Source organism: Pteropus alecto, unplaced genomic scaffold (genome assembly GCF_000325575.1).
Source record: "Pteropus alecto unplaced genomic scaffold, ASM32557v1 scaffold76, whole genome shotgun sequence".
Taxonomy (NCBI): domain Eukaryota; kingdom Metazoa; phylum Chordata; class Mammalia; order Chiroptera; family Pteropodidae; genus Pteropus; species Pteropus alecto.
In genome coordinates, this window is record NW_006443138.1 from 20,916,967 (window position 1) to 20,933,003 (window position 16,037).

Consider the following 16,037-nt stretch of genomic DNA (forward strand, 5'->3'; position numbering starts at 1 on the left):
TACTTAACCCTCATTGTCGGGCTTTCAGCATGCTACCTTTGTTCTCACCTGTGTTCCCTGTACCAAAGGGAACATTCTGTGTTTCACCTACTAGAGAGAGGAAGTCCCTAGTCTTCTGCCTTGCTGTAGGAGAGAAGGTTACTTGGCTTTGTATCCAGTGAGAGAATGGTCTAAACTTTGCAAATTTATCTTTGCTGTTTGTTTTATTAAGATCCTTGGTGCCAGTTTTTGAGATTTATGCTGGCAGAAGTGGAGAAAACTTTCAGCTTTCTCCCTTTCAGCTTAGGATTCACTTTCCTGAACTTTGTTGACTGACTAATATTTTTGCCTTTCCAGCTTCCAAATTTTGCTATTATCCCCTTTCCAATTGTCTTCATTCTTGTGAATTTTTAGCTTTTTTTATTTATTGATACCTTTAGTATCATTTTTAGTACGTTCGGGAAGAAGCTGAGACAAATAAATACCTGTTCAGTCTCTCCAATCTTTAAACAAGCACCGTCAACTTTTTTTGTGTGATAATAAGTGTATACAAGTCTATACTGTTTAGAGATGGTAAGTCACTTCTGGATTAAAGAGAAGCCCTAACACAATTTTTCTTTTAATTATATTAAATTATATTTCTTCAAAAGGTACAAGTAATTTCCTTTCCTGATTATTTGATTGAATTTTGCATTTCTTTAGAAAGTAATATATTCTAAGGTTTTCCTATCTGATTCTAAAGATACTTTAATACTTTTCCATAGGTTCTTGTATAACCTTATATAAATTATCAATGTAAGAAACATCCAAACCTGTAGAGAATTTTTATATAAAAGTTTATTTGAGCCAAACTGATGATGTTGCTGGGAAGCAAGATCTCAAATGCTCCAGACAATGACAATTTTGCAATTTCTCTTATACATTTGTCATAAAGGAACATGAGGAAGATTACATGAAGGTGGGAGAAAGCAAAGTTACCTCGGATCATCCTAGGAGGTTACTTTTGTTCACTGAACTTTTTCATCCAATGTTGTGAACAATATTATGTGCGCCCTGGAGGTCAGTTATGCCTCCAAGGAGTCTGAAAACGAGGCATTTCAAAAGTGTGCACAAAAACAATGGACAGGGTTTATTTAAGGTGCAGATTAACCTTTTATAGGCCTGGAGCATGACCCCACCATAACCTTTCTAGTTTGGAATTTATGATCAGATTACCTGTGAGGTTATTTTTGGTCAGCGAACTTGCACACACCTCCTTGTTTGTCCACAAAATCTTACATATGATTTTAAATCTCTACCAACCCTTTCTACCGTATTCTTCCTCTTTGATCTGACCGGAACTCCTAAGATATACCTCAGGACTCAGATCATCTAGCTCTTTCAGTGATGTATTAGTTTTCTATTGCTGCTGTAACAAATTATCACAAACATAATAGCTTAAAATAACACATTATTTTCCAATTCTGTAGATGAGAAGTACAAAATGGATCTCGCTAGACTAAAACTGAGATGTCAGTAGGGCTGTGAGTTTTTTGGAAACTAATGAAAAGTGTGTTTCTTTGTCTTTTTCAGCTACTAGAGGCTGTCCTCATTCCTTGGCTTGTCATCTCCAGCCAGACATAATATATCACTGTGTCCTCTGCTTTTAGACTCTTAACTCCTTTTATTCATAAGGTCTCTTGCTATTGAATTGGCCCACCCAGGATAATCTCATCTCAAAATCCTCAATTTAATCACAGCTGTAAAGTCTTTTGCATGTAAGGTAACATATTCACAGGTTGATGGAATTTGGATATGGACAATTTGGGGGGCCATTATTTGGCCCTCTACAAGCGATAACACTAAAATGATGCTAATGATACTACTCAAGGAAAGTATAAAGTACCTTTCAGCCTTATTTTTATCCTAGGGTTGATTCTTCACTATTTTCCAGTCCATATAGTCCTTTCTACTCTAAATCATTCTTTAAATGAATCCTTTCTAAGCAATGACTTAATTGTAGATTGTCTTGTATAAAGCTCATTCATTCTCTAGATTGATTAATGAGAAAAAAGAAAACCAGGATTTAGATCTGGATTATAAACTCATATACCCCAAAGGCCAAGTAGATAACAAATCAATCAAATAAATCTATCTGGCTGAAAGACAATAGGACTGTGTTTAACTGGCTAGGGTAAAGGCATTCAAGACAAATATTTTTGAAAGGCTTTTGATCAAACTGAGCAAGGCTGCAGGCTACAATTTGGGCCCTGATTTAGGTAATAATTTTTAGATTTATAAAATATTAAAATGTAAGCTTCCTCTACATTTCAGAAAACCCATGATTGGTGTCTTTTCAAATATTCGTTTTCTCACAAGATTCATATAGGTACGGCTAGAGCATATCCTACTAGTTTTTTTAGTGTTATCTTTATATATATATATATGTATTTCCCAGGTAACCTGACCTGCGACAGTTACTAAGGAGTTCACTATCTTATTAGCTAGAGAGATACATCCAAAGATTAAATGAGATAAAGGACTGTAATAGAAGTTTGAAAACACAACTGAGGGAGCAATTAATTCTTAGGAATAAAGGAGAGGTAATCAGTTAATCCTTCTTGGGGTGGTGGTGATATTTGAGCTGAGCCTCGAAGAATTACTTCTCTGGAAGAATTAGCATTTAATATTTATTTTACTTATCATTCATTAAATTAATTTATTTAAAAAAAAAACCATGTTGCTTATTTCATTTTATCTTCACAATTTTTTTTCTGCAGATTTTGTGTACAAGTGCTTATGGCAAAGATGGCTGATATTAACCTCAAAGAAGTAACCTTAATAGTAGGTGTGGTTACTGCCTGCTATTGGAACAGCCTCTTTTGTGGTTTTGTTTTTGATGATGTTTCAGCAATACTAGATAATAAAGATCTGCATCCATCTACACCTTTAAAAACTTTATTTCAGAATGATTTCTGGGGAACCCCTATGTCTGAGGTAAGTAATTATGTATTACTTACATGAATCTCAGATTTTAAAATATTTTGGTAGTTTATTACTCCTTATTCTCTGTCAACCATGTCATCATAGCAATTAATGGATTTTCTCCACAAAATTTTATGAGCTATAACATGTTTGTAATATATTAGCTAGGGAGTTGAAGATTATCTTCTTTAAAGTAGTACTTGTTTTTCCCTTAGCTACATACCTTTACTTAATCTTTTTAACATGTATGTGTGAAAAGCAAATGTGTTAGGGAAACAATAGATGCAATACAAGTCTTTTTCTTGCTAAGTGACTTTATTTCTCTTTTTTGTCTCTTGTGAGTGAGGCAAAAGAGATGACTACTTGTGGTAGATTTAACCATTTAAAAAATACACATAACCTTAATATGAGTTAGACTTTAAGGGTAAAATTTATAAGTAAACATATCTCCAATTTTTCTGCAGGAAAAAAAGTGATTTATTATAAATTTTAAATGTGTCATATCTCTTACCTAATAGTTATTTTGATTTTATATTGAGAACTCAGTATAAAATATTGTATTTTGAAGGTCAGGGTTAAACTGAGATTAAATCTTTGTCAGTTTGGGATCATATTGATTGTATTCTAATTTTAGTTCTATTATATAATAGCTGTGTGAAATAGGTGAGAATAAAGCTTTTAGATGGCATGTCACTTTCCTAATCTATAAAATAATAATACCTTGAGGATAAATAAATTGATTATCTACAGTACCCGGCACTGTTGAAACATAATATATAACATTCTCATATATTTTGACAGTCATCACTCATGGCCTATTTCCACATTTTCCAAATTTGAAAGTTTCTCAAGCATGGAAATGTAATCATTCCCCTAGTCACAAGCACATAATAAGTAGTTTTTCTTATTAAAATAAGCAGACTTTATTTTTCTGCAGCCTTACTGTTCTCACTCAATTCTAGCCTTTAAAAAAATAAATACATCTTTTGATAACAAGAGGAAAATGTCAAATTATACATTATTTTCTAAATAATTGATTTCCCTAGACCCCTACCCTTTATCACCAGAGACCCCCAGAAATATGTGCCCATTTCCCCGTCTTATGGCAGTGTCTCTTGTGATTTTAATCATGACATTGAGATTTTGAATATTTGTATGCCATAAGGTTTCTGGGCAAGCCTGGAATTAGCACAAAGACCTAATCATTGATATCATCAAGTAATGATAGCCTGGAAGCCTGTGCAGGCATCCAAAACTTTGTAAGGATTTTTGTGCCAATGTAGCTGTTAAAGAAGGATAATATTTTATGTATTTTTCATCTGTATGTTTTATTCTTAAATTTGATTTGATTTTGTCTAAAGTAAAAATATTTCTGGTTATATGTAACTTCTGATTTATTAAGAAATTCGGTACTTTATTTGAAATTTGATTTACTGCCAATAGAGACTATAGTAACAAAGATGTCTATTCTCTTATTCTTAGAAAAGTTTTGCTCTTGTATTACTTTGGGGATTTTTGGTTTAATATATTCGGATTTATGGAGGTGTTTTTTCATGAAACAACTAACAGTATTTTTTGTTTTTACTATTTAAACTGTACTAGTAAGCATTCCATTTTATTTCCAGTTGAGGGTCTAGCCAGCAGTAAGAAAATGCTTGTATTAGTAGTAATTTGGGGAGCAGGCTTTGGAGAGCATCCTATGCTCAAACTTAATGCCACTATCTTCCTACTCTTTTTTAAAATTTCTATATTTAAGAGGAATGAATAGTCAAATGCTCTTACTCTACTGTTACTTCTCTTGAACACTACATATCAGAGAGGAAGTTGCCTAGTTTTTGAACTGAAGAAATAGGAAACACAGATTATAAAACTGTCTTTTATGTTTGTGTTATTCTTGGGCATTCCTTTATTTTATTGTTATTTCTTAGCCAAATATACTTTTACTAGTAAATAAAATGATTAGTTTGTATACCCAGAAGGACCAAGATACTTCAGTAATCGATGATTGTTTTCTCCCTTAGGAGAGAAGTCACAAGTCTTATCGTCCCTTAACAGTATTGACATTTCGCCTAAATTATCTGTTTAGTGAACTGAAACCAATGTCATATCATCTCCTAAATATGATTTTTCATGCTGCAGTCAGTGTGATATTTCTTAAAGTCTGCAGACTTTTTCTGGACAACAAGAGTAGTGTGATTGCTTCTTTACTTTTTGCAGTGCACCCAGTACACACAGAAGCAGTAAGTAAAACTGTAAATTAATGTTTATTTCATCTTTTTTTTACAGTCCCGACACAATGATTATAATGGTATATATTTTTAAGAAAAATATTTAACCCTGACTTTAATCCAAATATTTGAAGACCCTAAAATTACTGCAATAAGTCTTAACTCTCCAGTGGATAGAGTCTTAACTTCCTACTACATAAAGTTTTTTAATTTAGGGGAAAAAGTATAGGTGATAAAGCCTCTATTCATCCCTCTGGCAACCAAATCAAAGTTGTGACACAAACAAGGAGCAAACAGCAAAGAAAATCACGTGGGATCTAGATGAACAAACCTAACAATTAGGGAGACAAATAAGAAATCACCCTGCAACGGGAGGAGGTAGAATGGGGCAAGGTTGCAAGGCTGACCACTGAGCAGCTAAGAGGGACTGAGGCCATAGCAGCGGCAGCAGCAGATGCCTCTTAAAGGGGCCGCATCCACGAGCAGACTTCCACGGTGATGGAACTGCTCGCTCTGAGCACCAGAGACTTACGGGAGCGGACACTGAGTTATTGGAGTGAGGGCTTAGGCAAGACTTACTCTGTACAGAAGTGCCAGCAGTATCCATTGTTTCTCTTTGAGCCCTCCCCGCTCCCATTGTGCAAACTCAGCACCTCCATAACTGATATGGCATCAAACTGGATAACAGGTCACTCCACCCAGAGGATTCCCTGAAACTCTGGCTCCTCTAACTCATGGCCCCACCCAAGCCACATTCAGGTGTATCCTCAGGGAATCAGATGCTCTTTGCTGAGCAACACCTGTACTCACACTGTAGGCAGCTGCCCTCGGTTTCTGGTATGGCCTTGTGAGACAACTGTAATCACAGCATCTGTGGATTGCTTGCTGAATCTTGACAGGTGGCCCCAGAGAGGTAGAGGCTTGGGCTAAGTTTGGCCTGCAGCTGAACCCCTCTCAGGACTGTGCCACTAGACATCAACTTCACAAATCCACACTAATAAGACCGGGAGACTTAGGAGCTTTGCTTAGTACATAGAAACAGACACAGGTAGCCAAAATGGGAAGAAAAAGAAGCAGAAACCATATGACAGAAGAGAGCAGAGATCCAGAAATAATAGAGTCAAGCAATCTGACAGATGCAGAGTTCAAAACACTGGTTAGAAAGACACTCATGAACTTAGGAGAAACGTAGATGAATTCAGTGAGAACTTTAGCAAAGAGATAAAAAACAAAAATGGAAAAGGAGGATGAAGACCCAAGATCTACAACCAAGAATAATTTATCCAGCAAAGTTAGCATTTAGAGTTTAAGGACAATAAAGAGCTTCCCAGACAAAAATAGCTAAAGGAATTTATCACCACTAAGCTAGACAGGAAATGTTGGAGGGACCTCTTTAAGAAGAAAAAAACATGTATCAAAAACAGGAATAAAGAATAGTAACCACTACATTCCTATTAATAAGTACCTTAAATGGAAATGAATTAAGTGTTCCAACCAAAAGATAGAGTGGCTGAAAGGATTAAACAAGACCCCTACATATGAAAAGGAAGGGGATGGAAAAAGATATTGCTTTGATGAACCTAGAAGGTATTTAAGTCAGAGAAAGATAAACACTATATGATTTCACTTATATGCAGAATCTAAGGGATAAAAAGAACAAACTAATCAAAAACAGACTCACAAATATAGTGGACAATTTAGTGCCGGACAGAGGGGAGGGAGCTTTGGGGGCCTAGAAGAATGGGGTAAGGGGTTAAAGAAGTACAGAGTAGTAGCTCATGATGGTCATGGGGATGGGGCATAGCCTAGGGAATGCAGTTAGCGTTAATATGTTGGTTAGGTGGAGGGTTGGGAGAGAGGGAGCAATTGGGATCATTTTACAAACTATATAGATGTCTAAACAGTGTACTGTATACTTGAAACTAATTAAAATAAAAAAATTTTTTAAAAATGGAAATTATAAAAGGGAACCAGTCAGAAATGAACACATTATCTGAGATGAAAAGTATATTAAATGGAACAAGAGTGAAGGTGATTGACATAAATAGAGAATGGGAAAGCCAAGGAAACTCAATCGGAATGGCAAGAAAAAAGAAGCCAAGACTAAAATAATAATTTAAGGAACTTACAGGACACTATTAAAGGTAAAAATGTCATAGGGGTACCTGAAGGAAAACAAGACGTTGAAGAGCTATTTGAAGAAATGATGGAAATCTTCCCTAACCTCATGAAGGAAATAGATATAAAACCCTAGGCAGCTCTGAGAGTCCTAAAAACCAGGAACCCAAAGAGGCCTACAACAAGACACATAATTAAAATGCCAAAGGTTAACTACAATGAGAGAATCTTAAAAGCAGCAAGAGAAAAGCAGTTACGTACAAGGGAGCACTCATAAGACTGCAGCTGATTTCTCAAAAGAAACTATGTAGGACAGAAGGGCTTGGCACAAAATATTCGATGTGATGAAGACCCAGGATCTACAACCAAGAATACTTTATCCAGCAAAGATATCATTTGAATTTGAAGGACAGATAAAGAGTTTCTCAGACAAAAATAAGCTAGAGGAATTTATCAATACCAAGCTATTCAGGAAATGCTGGAAGGACTTCTTTAAGAAGAAAGAACATGTATCAAAAACAGGAATAAAGGATGGTAATAACTACATTTCTATCAACAAGTACCTTAAATGGAAAAGAATTAAGTGCTCCAACCAAAAGAGTGGCTGAAAGGATAAGAAAATAGGACTGCTACATATGCTGCCTACAAGAGACTCACTTTGGATTAAAAAACACAGACTAAAAAGAAGGGAATGGAGAAAGTGCCTTGATGAACCTAGAGGGTATTGCAGTGAACGAAATGGGTTGGGTAGTATCACATGATTCCACGTACATGTGGAATCTAAAGGACAAAATCAACAATAACAAACGGAAATTCATAGATACAGAGAATATTTTGAGGGCTACTAGATGGGAAGGGGATGGGGAAGACGGGGAAAAAAGGCAAAGGGATTAAGAGGTACAAAAGGATAGTTGCATAATAGGCATGGAGATGTAGAGTGTAGCATGGGGAAGATGGCTAATTAATAAATATGTAAGGGGGAAGAGGGGTACTAGATTTAGTGGGGTGATCACTTTGCGAATTATGTGGATCCCTGATCACTATGCTATAGAAAAATCTGACATATTACATGCCAAATATAATTGAGAAAAAAACTAATTGAATTGTACATGTAAATACAAGCAACTAATTGTCTATTATATTTCAATAAGACAGGAAAAAAAATTCAAGTATACTTCCTAGAACCTCCAGTATCTAAAATTTTGTATTAATGATTCTTGGTTAAGTAAATGATAACTTTTAGAATTAAAAAAAATTAATTTAAAAGTTTGAAATACAAACATTTCTTATTCAAGAACATATGATGAGTATTAGCATTAGTAATGTAACATGTAAATGAATACAGTTCTATCCTTTGCTAATTATTTCATGCATGTAGATTTTAAATATTTGTCAGTTTGGCCTTGTTTGTGTTTCAGAGGACAGAAAATAATAAGGCGAGTTTAAGTAAGGGATGAAAATATATCAAAATATTTGCAAACATGAACAGACATCCTAACAAATGATGATATTCAGTAGTTTCATACTGTCATTTCCATGTGTTTCAAAATTGTGAACTGTCTCTGCTGTTGCCATGTGTTGGTCAGCCCCTACCTACCAAGTCATACTCAAACTCTTTTTCCTATTAATCTGGAAACTCCAGAATTGCCTCTTAGCAGGACAAAGAAGACTCTGTTCAATTATTTCATTTTGGTTGAAACCAAAAGATTATGTTTAAAGAGTGTGTGTGTGTGTGTGTGTGTGTGTGTGTGTGTGTGTGTGTGTGTGTGTGTTGGGGATGGGTTGGAGGGAGATTGTGTGTCTCTGCCACTACTTGAACCTTTTGTGGTGTCTAGCTAGACAGGCTTTTTTCCATAAACTTAGAAAAATGATAGGTTGCTTTAAATTTTGCAGTGAATTCAGAATATTTTAAGGGAGAGGCTTGGTGTTTTATATTCAAATTTCTAGAATTTAAACGGACTTTCAACATTATCTTTTTAAATTTGAATTTGCAGGTTTATTATGAGATGTAACTTAATAGTACCTCGTATATTAAGAACACTTGTATTTTAAGAGAATATGTAACAAGTATTTAGTTTTTTTCTTATTTTATATTAAGAACTATTCTAAATATTGTACAATAATTATATAATATTACAGGGGATCTCTGTACCATTTTTGCAACTTCTTGTGTATGTAACTACTTCAAAATAGTAGTGCTAATAAAAGAACTGAATCTCTGATAAATTTATTTTTATGGAAGATCTACAAATTCACCACATGAGGGCACTCAAAGAATGTCTAAGAAAGAAATGTACAGTTGAAAAGTTATAGCAATTTAGTTGCTAGTTAAAGTGCTGTTGCTATTATATATAGTTAAATTTTCAAGATGCTCTTCATTAATGTGACCTCCACTCCTTTCCTTTCCTAGGTAACAGGTGTTGTGGGAAGAGCAGAACTTTTGTCATCTATCTTTTTTCTAGCTGCATTTTTGTCATATACCAAATCAAAAGGACCAGATAATTCCATAGGTAAATATCTAGTATTTAATTTTTTTCTATAGCTGTAAAACTTGATCAAGTAATTTTATTTACTTTTAGTGCATCTAAGTAACATGCTACACTTGTGGTTTGTCTTTACATATTATACTACGTTAGCATGTATGGACTTATGAAAGTATGCAATGTCATTAAAATTTTTTGAGTATAGTCTATATTTTATCTTGACTATCAGAATTTTTATGATCTAACTTTTTAAAAATTACCCTAGAACATAGGATTTTTAGAGTCATTCTTAGTTCCATCAGCTATTACCTATAAATGATACAAGTACCAATACTTTAGTTGTCTTTCTGTGGATAAATAACATCTCTGAAGGCTGTGAATTATATTGTTTAAGCAAAATTAAAAGGTCAGTCCACCATTCCTCTGCATTTAGATGGGATGTGTGTGTACAAATGACTGCCTAAGAGTGGTTGGCCAATTTGTACCTTTTAAAATAAAACCTACTTTTTAACTCAGTGAACCTTGTGAAATGCTCTGATTTAACCACATGGACACTCACAAGCTAGTGTAGCTGCAGATTCTACAATAAAGGAGCAGACAGTGATCTATCCAAGGCAGTCTGGATTGGCTAGAGCAGAAGTTAAATTTTTTCTCACTCTTCTGCTTTAGATGCAGTCTTTCATAATACCCCCACAGACACATTTAAGATAACCTTCAATGTCCAAGAATTAGTTTTTTGAGTTGTGTTTTTTGTTTTGTTTTGTTTTGTTTTTAATATCTTTGAAGCCATAGTTCCTCTCGATCTTCGAGGGTTGATTTTTGGGAAAGGAGCCAGTGGATCATGCTGGTTCACCACTTCACCAAAACAAAAACCAAATATGTTACTTTCTTTCCCCTTTAACCTGCATTTCTCAAAAGACTCATTTCTAACCTGAAAATACATGATTTACATATTTCTTTTTCTTGTTTCTTCTTTCGCAATAGAATATAACCTGCATTTAGGTAGATAACTTTCTCTCCATTTCCTAGAATGGTTCCTGGTACATAGTAGGTGTTCAGTATATATTTGTTGAGGAAATGGTCAAGTACATAAATGTATTATATTTTAAATTCTAATTGAAAAGGTGCTGAAACCTGCTTTGGACCTCTCTATCCTCTTAACACTTATGCTGCTGCTTATTCCACATTACATAATTTTACGCTTGAGACCACAGATAGTTTCATCATCATCTTTATATCCCCCGTCTGTCTAATGTATGTTGTACTATGCAGTGATTTTTACTTTGTAATTATTTAATCACTTTAAATTCCAAGTTATTCATTCTCCTATCTTTTTTATAAGCATGATCCATCTCAGGGCCTTTGCAGTTGCTTTTCCATTACTTTGGGTTTCTGCTCAAATGTCATGAGCACCACTTATCTCCCTCACTCGTTTTTATTTCTCTTCATCTTATATTTTTCTCTGTAACGCTTAGGTCACTGTTTGACAAAATATATCTTTACTTGTTTATTATCACTCTCCATCACAAAATATAGTAGATACTTAAAATAACTATTTGAATACATGATTGCTGAAAGTATGTTATCTTTACACATGTAAAATTAGTAACCTATACTTTGAAATTGGATTTGATTTTAATGATTGAAATAACTCTGTACTTAGAGATTTTTTTGTTTGGTTAACTTATTTAGCAGAGGTATTTGGACAAAATCACGCATGGTAACTTTAACTGCAGAGATCCGATTATAAAAATCAATTTATAACTAAGAATTGAAGAACTGAAGTAACTGGTTTCAGTAAAGCTTTGCCTTTATTAGAGCTATTAGTTGCTGAGATTGAATCCAACCTTATGGAAGGCAACCATTTGCTTTCTCTTCCTTGGAGTGGAAATATAAATTAGGATGATTCTCTGAATTTAGTATGAGAAGAACCAAGTTCAGGTCATAGTCTCTTTATGGTTCACAACTATTTTTAAACCTCCAAAATTCTTTCCTCGTCTTTAAAATGGGTATGATTATATCTGCCCTCTTATGCATAGGGTGATTTTGAGATTTAATGACCGTATAAATGAGATTTTACTGGTCATATAAACACTTGATATATTTTTAAATAAGTTTTCAAAATCATTATTTTCTACTAATTTTTAATATATCTATAACCACCAGGTTTTTTATTCTCCATATCATTCATCTGCCAAGCTTATTCCTCCTTTACTCCTTTACTCATATGTACTCCTTTCCCAATTTTTTCATGTCCTAGATATCCTTAAAAATCCAACTTTAGGTTCAACTTGTTGTATAAATAATCATATACTAATTTATTTCCTTTATGAAATTCTTGTTGAATTTAGCATGGTATTTCAGCCCTTGGTATAATCTAGTCCATTAACATTGATGATTTTGGTCTAACTAGAATATGACACTTTTTTTGAGCAAAGAATACAATTATACTTACTATCCCCACCACTGTTTTGGGGTTTTTTAAAGTTGTTTTTCCTTTCAGTCATTTTAGTTTATAGAGTACTTTAAAATTAAAACACAATTTCAAAAATAGACAAGTTTCTGCATTAAGCACAATGCCAAAAGAAAATATATTAGATTCAGAGTTGTGTTCTTATTTACTCCTGGATTTAAGTTAATTATTTGAGTTTTTGCTTTGATTAATATTCTTAATAAAAACTGAGGTCACACAATCATACTAGCTTTTTCTTTTTTAACTGGAAAAAAAAGAGATGATATTTTCCAATAAGAAAACTGAAGCTCAGAACAATTCCCCAAAGTCACAAAGCAACTTAAGTTAGTAGTAGATCTAGAATTACTCTCACAATTCATTTTTCTTTAATCACATTACTACTAAGTAGTGCATATTTACTTAAAGTTGATAAAGTAAGTTTTTTATTTAAGTAGAACTTGCGAATATTCTATTGTGAGTTTTTAAAAGAATAGTATTAATTTAAATGCTTATTAACCTGTTTGTTTTTATAGTTCTTTTTTAGTACGATAGTACTCTATTTTGTCCAGTAGTTTTCAGTTTCAAGTTTTTAATAAATGAAGTATTTGACACTTGTCTGATAATTTCAGTTATTTATTCTTATTTCAAATTGATAGTTCTTTAATCATGACATTCAAGCTTTAACGTTTCTCTTCTCTATATTGTCTACCCTACTTTAAAAGTTAGTATTGGTTAGATAATTTTCCTTTCTACAAAAAATTTTTTAGTTCAAATTTTGTTTTATGTTTCGTTTTGAATATTTAAAGCAAAAATTACATCATTTAAATACATTTTAAAATATAAGGTATGTCAATGGTAAATAATGCAAATATGAATATAGAATCATAAGTAAAGTTTTTTAGTAATGCGTAATAGTTGTCTATCTTAAAATATCCTTTTGTGATATTATAAAATTGTTTTGTGTAGTTTTATATTTTTCTGTTCTTAAATTGCAGTGTGGACTCCAATTGCATTGACTGTGTTCTTAGTGGCTGTTGCAACATTGTGTAAAGAACAAGGAATAACAGTTGTGGGAATTTGCTGTGTGTATGAAGTATTTATTGCCCAGGGGGTAAGGAGAAATAAATTTTCTGGTCGCTATCTTTTTTCCCATTTGAATCCTATTTGCTATAATAAACTTATTTTCTAAGTATATCATTTTATAAATCTGTTTGCCAATGATACCAAAAATTTGCAAGAAATATGCATGTTTTTCCTATACTCACTGAAAATTAATGTTTTAAAACACTTTCAGCTTTTAAAAGACTGATTTTCAAGTATCAATAACGGAATTGTTAAGTAACTTGGAAAAATACACAGTAATATTGTACAATATTATTAATTATTGGTAAGATTAGTGGTTTCAGTTTTATCTTTTATCATTTTCACAGACTGTTCCATATTGATTTTATCATGGTCAATTTCTGTCTTCATTTAGAAAGTACTCCATTATTGAAAACACTGTAGTATATTTTTATTTATTTAAAACTTTTTTTCCTTTCCCAGTATACTCTGCCATTATTATGTACTACTGCTGGACAGTTTCTCCGTGGAAAGGGTGGCATTCCATTTTCTATGCTGCAGACACTAATAAAACTCATTGTTTTGATGTTCAGTACACTATTACTTGTTGTGATTAGAGTCCAGGTTATTCAATCCCAACTTCCAGTATTTACCAGGTATGAATTCTATTGTTTTTTGTTGTTATTGTTGTTTTTCCATCCTTTTAAAATTATCTTTAGATTTTAAATGATTATAAATATTTCAGAAAGTCTTTGATTTTCATTGAGGGTTTTTAACAGCTTTATTGAGTAATAATATTTTTTAAAAACCTGCATATACTTAAAATGTACAAATTAATAAATTTTGAGATAATGTGTACACTCAACTACCACAATCAAAATAATAGTGATCCTCAGATTGGTTAAGTGTTAAATCTTCTATATCCTTAGTGATTTTTGTCTGCTTGTTCTATTAGTAATTAAGAGCGTTGAAATTTCTGACTATAATTGTAGATTTTCCTTGCAGTTGAATTAATTTTTGCTTCATGTGTTTTAAAACTCTTATTATTAAGTGCATAAACATTTAGAATTACAATTTCCTCTTGATAAATTGATCCCTTTATTATTATTAAATGAGCTTCTCTATCCCAAATAATAGTCTTCACTCAGAAGTTTACATGTTCTTAATATAGCCAGCCACCCAAGCTATGTTTCGTTAGTGTCAGATAGTTTATCTTTTTTCGTGCTTTTACTTCTTTTACATCTATATCATTATATTTAAAGTGGATATCTTATAGGCTGCATATATTTGGGTCTTCCTTTTTTGTTTGGTCAGATAATATCTTTTAATTGAGGTGTTTCAACTTTTTACATTTAGTATGATTAATTGATGTGAACCTCCCATCTTGCTAATTGTTTTCTTTGCCCCATCTCTTTGTTCCTGTTTTTCTCTCTTTCTTCCTCCTTTTGGATTGAGTATTTTTTTATTCCATTTTTATCTCCTTATTGGCTTATTAACTATAAATCTTTGCTATGATTTCTTTTAGTGATTGGTTTAGGCTTTTTTGGTATACATCCTTTGTTTATCGCAGTTTATCTTCAAGGAATATTATAATCGCAAGTATATATAGTATAAATGTTAGCATATGTAGTATAAGCATATGTATAATAAATAAATTCTTATGTAAATATATAAAATTGTTATAAATAAGGACTTATTCTTTGTGGTATTTATATGCATTTTCCTTCAGTATACTTTGTTGTTATTTTCTGCTTTAAACAATTATCTTTGGAAGAGAGTTAAATAATTTTTAAAAGCCCTTGATATTGATACATAGAGTTACCATTTCTGGTGTTCTTCATTTCTTTATTAGATCAAGATCTCCAACTGGTAACATTTTTCTTTGTGACTGAAGGACTTTAAAATTTCTTGACATACAGGTCTGCTGGTGATTAATTCTTTTAGCTTTCATATATAACAATATCTTTATTTTGCCTTTATTTTTGAACAATATTATGCCTAAGTACACAATTCTACATTGACTGTTTTTCATTCAGTACTATAAAAATGTTATTTTGCCATTTTCTGTCTTAAACTGTTTTCCGTGGAAAAGATTCTATCATTCTTTTTGCTTCTGCATGTAGTATGTCATTTCCTATGACACTTTTAGTATTTTCTCTTTATCAATGTTTCTCTTCTCTTTATTTTTTTGAGACTTAAGTGACATATATCATTGTATTAGTTTTAGATGTATAACATAATAATTTGATATATAGAAAGACAAATGATTACCATAAGTTTAATTAACATCCATCACCATATATAATTACAAACAGATTTTTTGTCTTATGATAAAAACTTTTAACATGTACTCTCTTAACTTTTAAATATATAATACAGTGTTATGTACACCAGGGCTTACTCATATTATAACTGAAAGTTTGAGTGATGATGGTCCAAAGGGACAAACTTCCAGTCACTGCTTATTTTATCTTCTTGTTTCTTGTGCTTGAGTTAATTGAACTCTTTAGACTCTATCGGTTTTACTTTATATATATTTTAGAAAATATTTAGCTATGCTTGAAATATTTTTTCTGTCTTCTCTCTCCTGTCTTCCTCTGGAATTCCAATTACATGTATATTAGGCTTCTTGAAGTTGTCACACTAATGCTCTATTTAGTCTCTCACTCAAAACTATTTTCCACTATTTTCATTGTGGGGTGTTTTTTGTGTTGTTGTTTAGTTTTTTGTTGTTGTTGTTGTTTCGCTATG

At 32.6% G+C, this 16,037-nt stretch overlaps 1 protein-coding gene across 3 annotated transcripts in view; it reads left to right on the plus strand.

Moving 5' to 3' along the window:
• Window positions 1–16,037, plus strand: part of TMTC3 (transmembrane and tetratricopeptide repeat containing 3) — a 50,335-nt gene that overhangs the window by 5,298 nt on the left and 29,000 nt on the right. For 2 of the 3 annotated variants that reach the window (XM_006923810.3, XM_015598448.2), the window contains 5 exons: window positions 2,739–2,955; window positions 4,965–5,183; window positions 9,700–9,799; window positions 13,220–13,335; window positions 13,770–13,942. In XM_006923810.3, the coding sequence (XP_006923872.1) occupies window positions 2,758–2,955; window positions 4,965–5,183; window positions 9,700–9,799; window positions 13,220–13,335; window positions 13,770–13,942 (806 nt within the window). In that variant the 5' untranslated portion in view covers window positions 2,739–2,757. The remainder of the gene's footprint in view (window positions 1–2,738; window positions 2,956–4,964; window positions 5,184–9,699; window positions 9,800–13,219; window positions 13,336–13,769; window positions 13,943–16,037) is intronic. The other variant, XM_025040992.1, reaches the window with a different exon arrangement.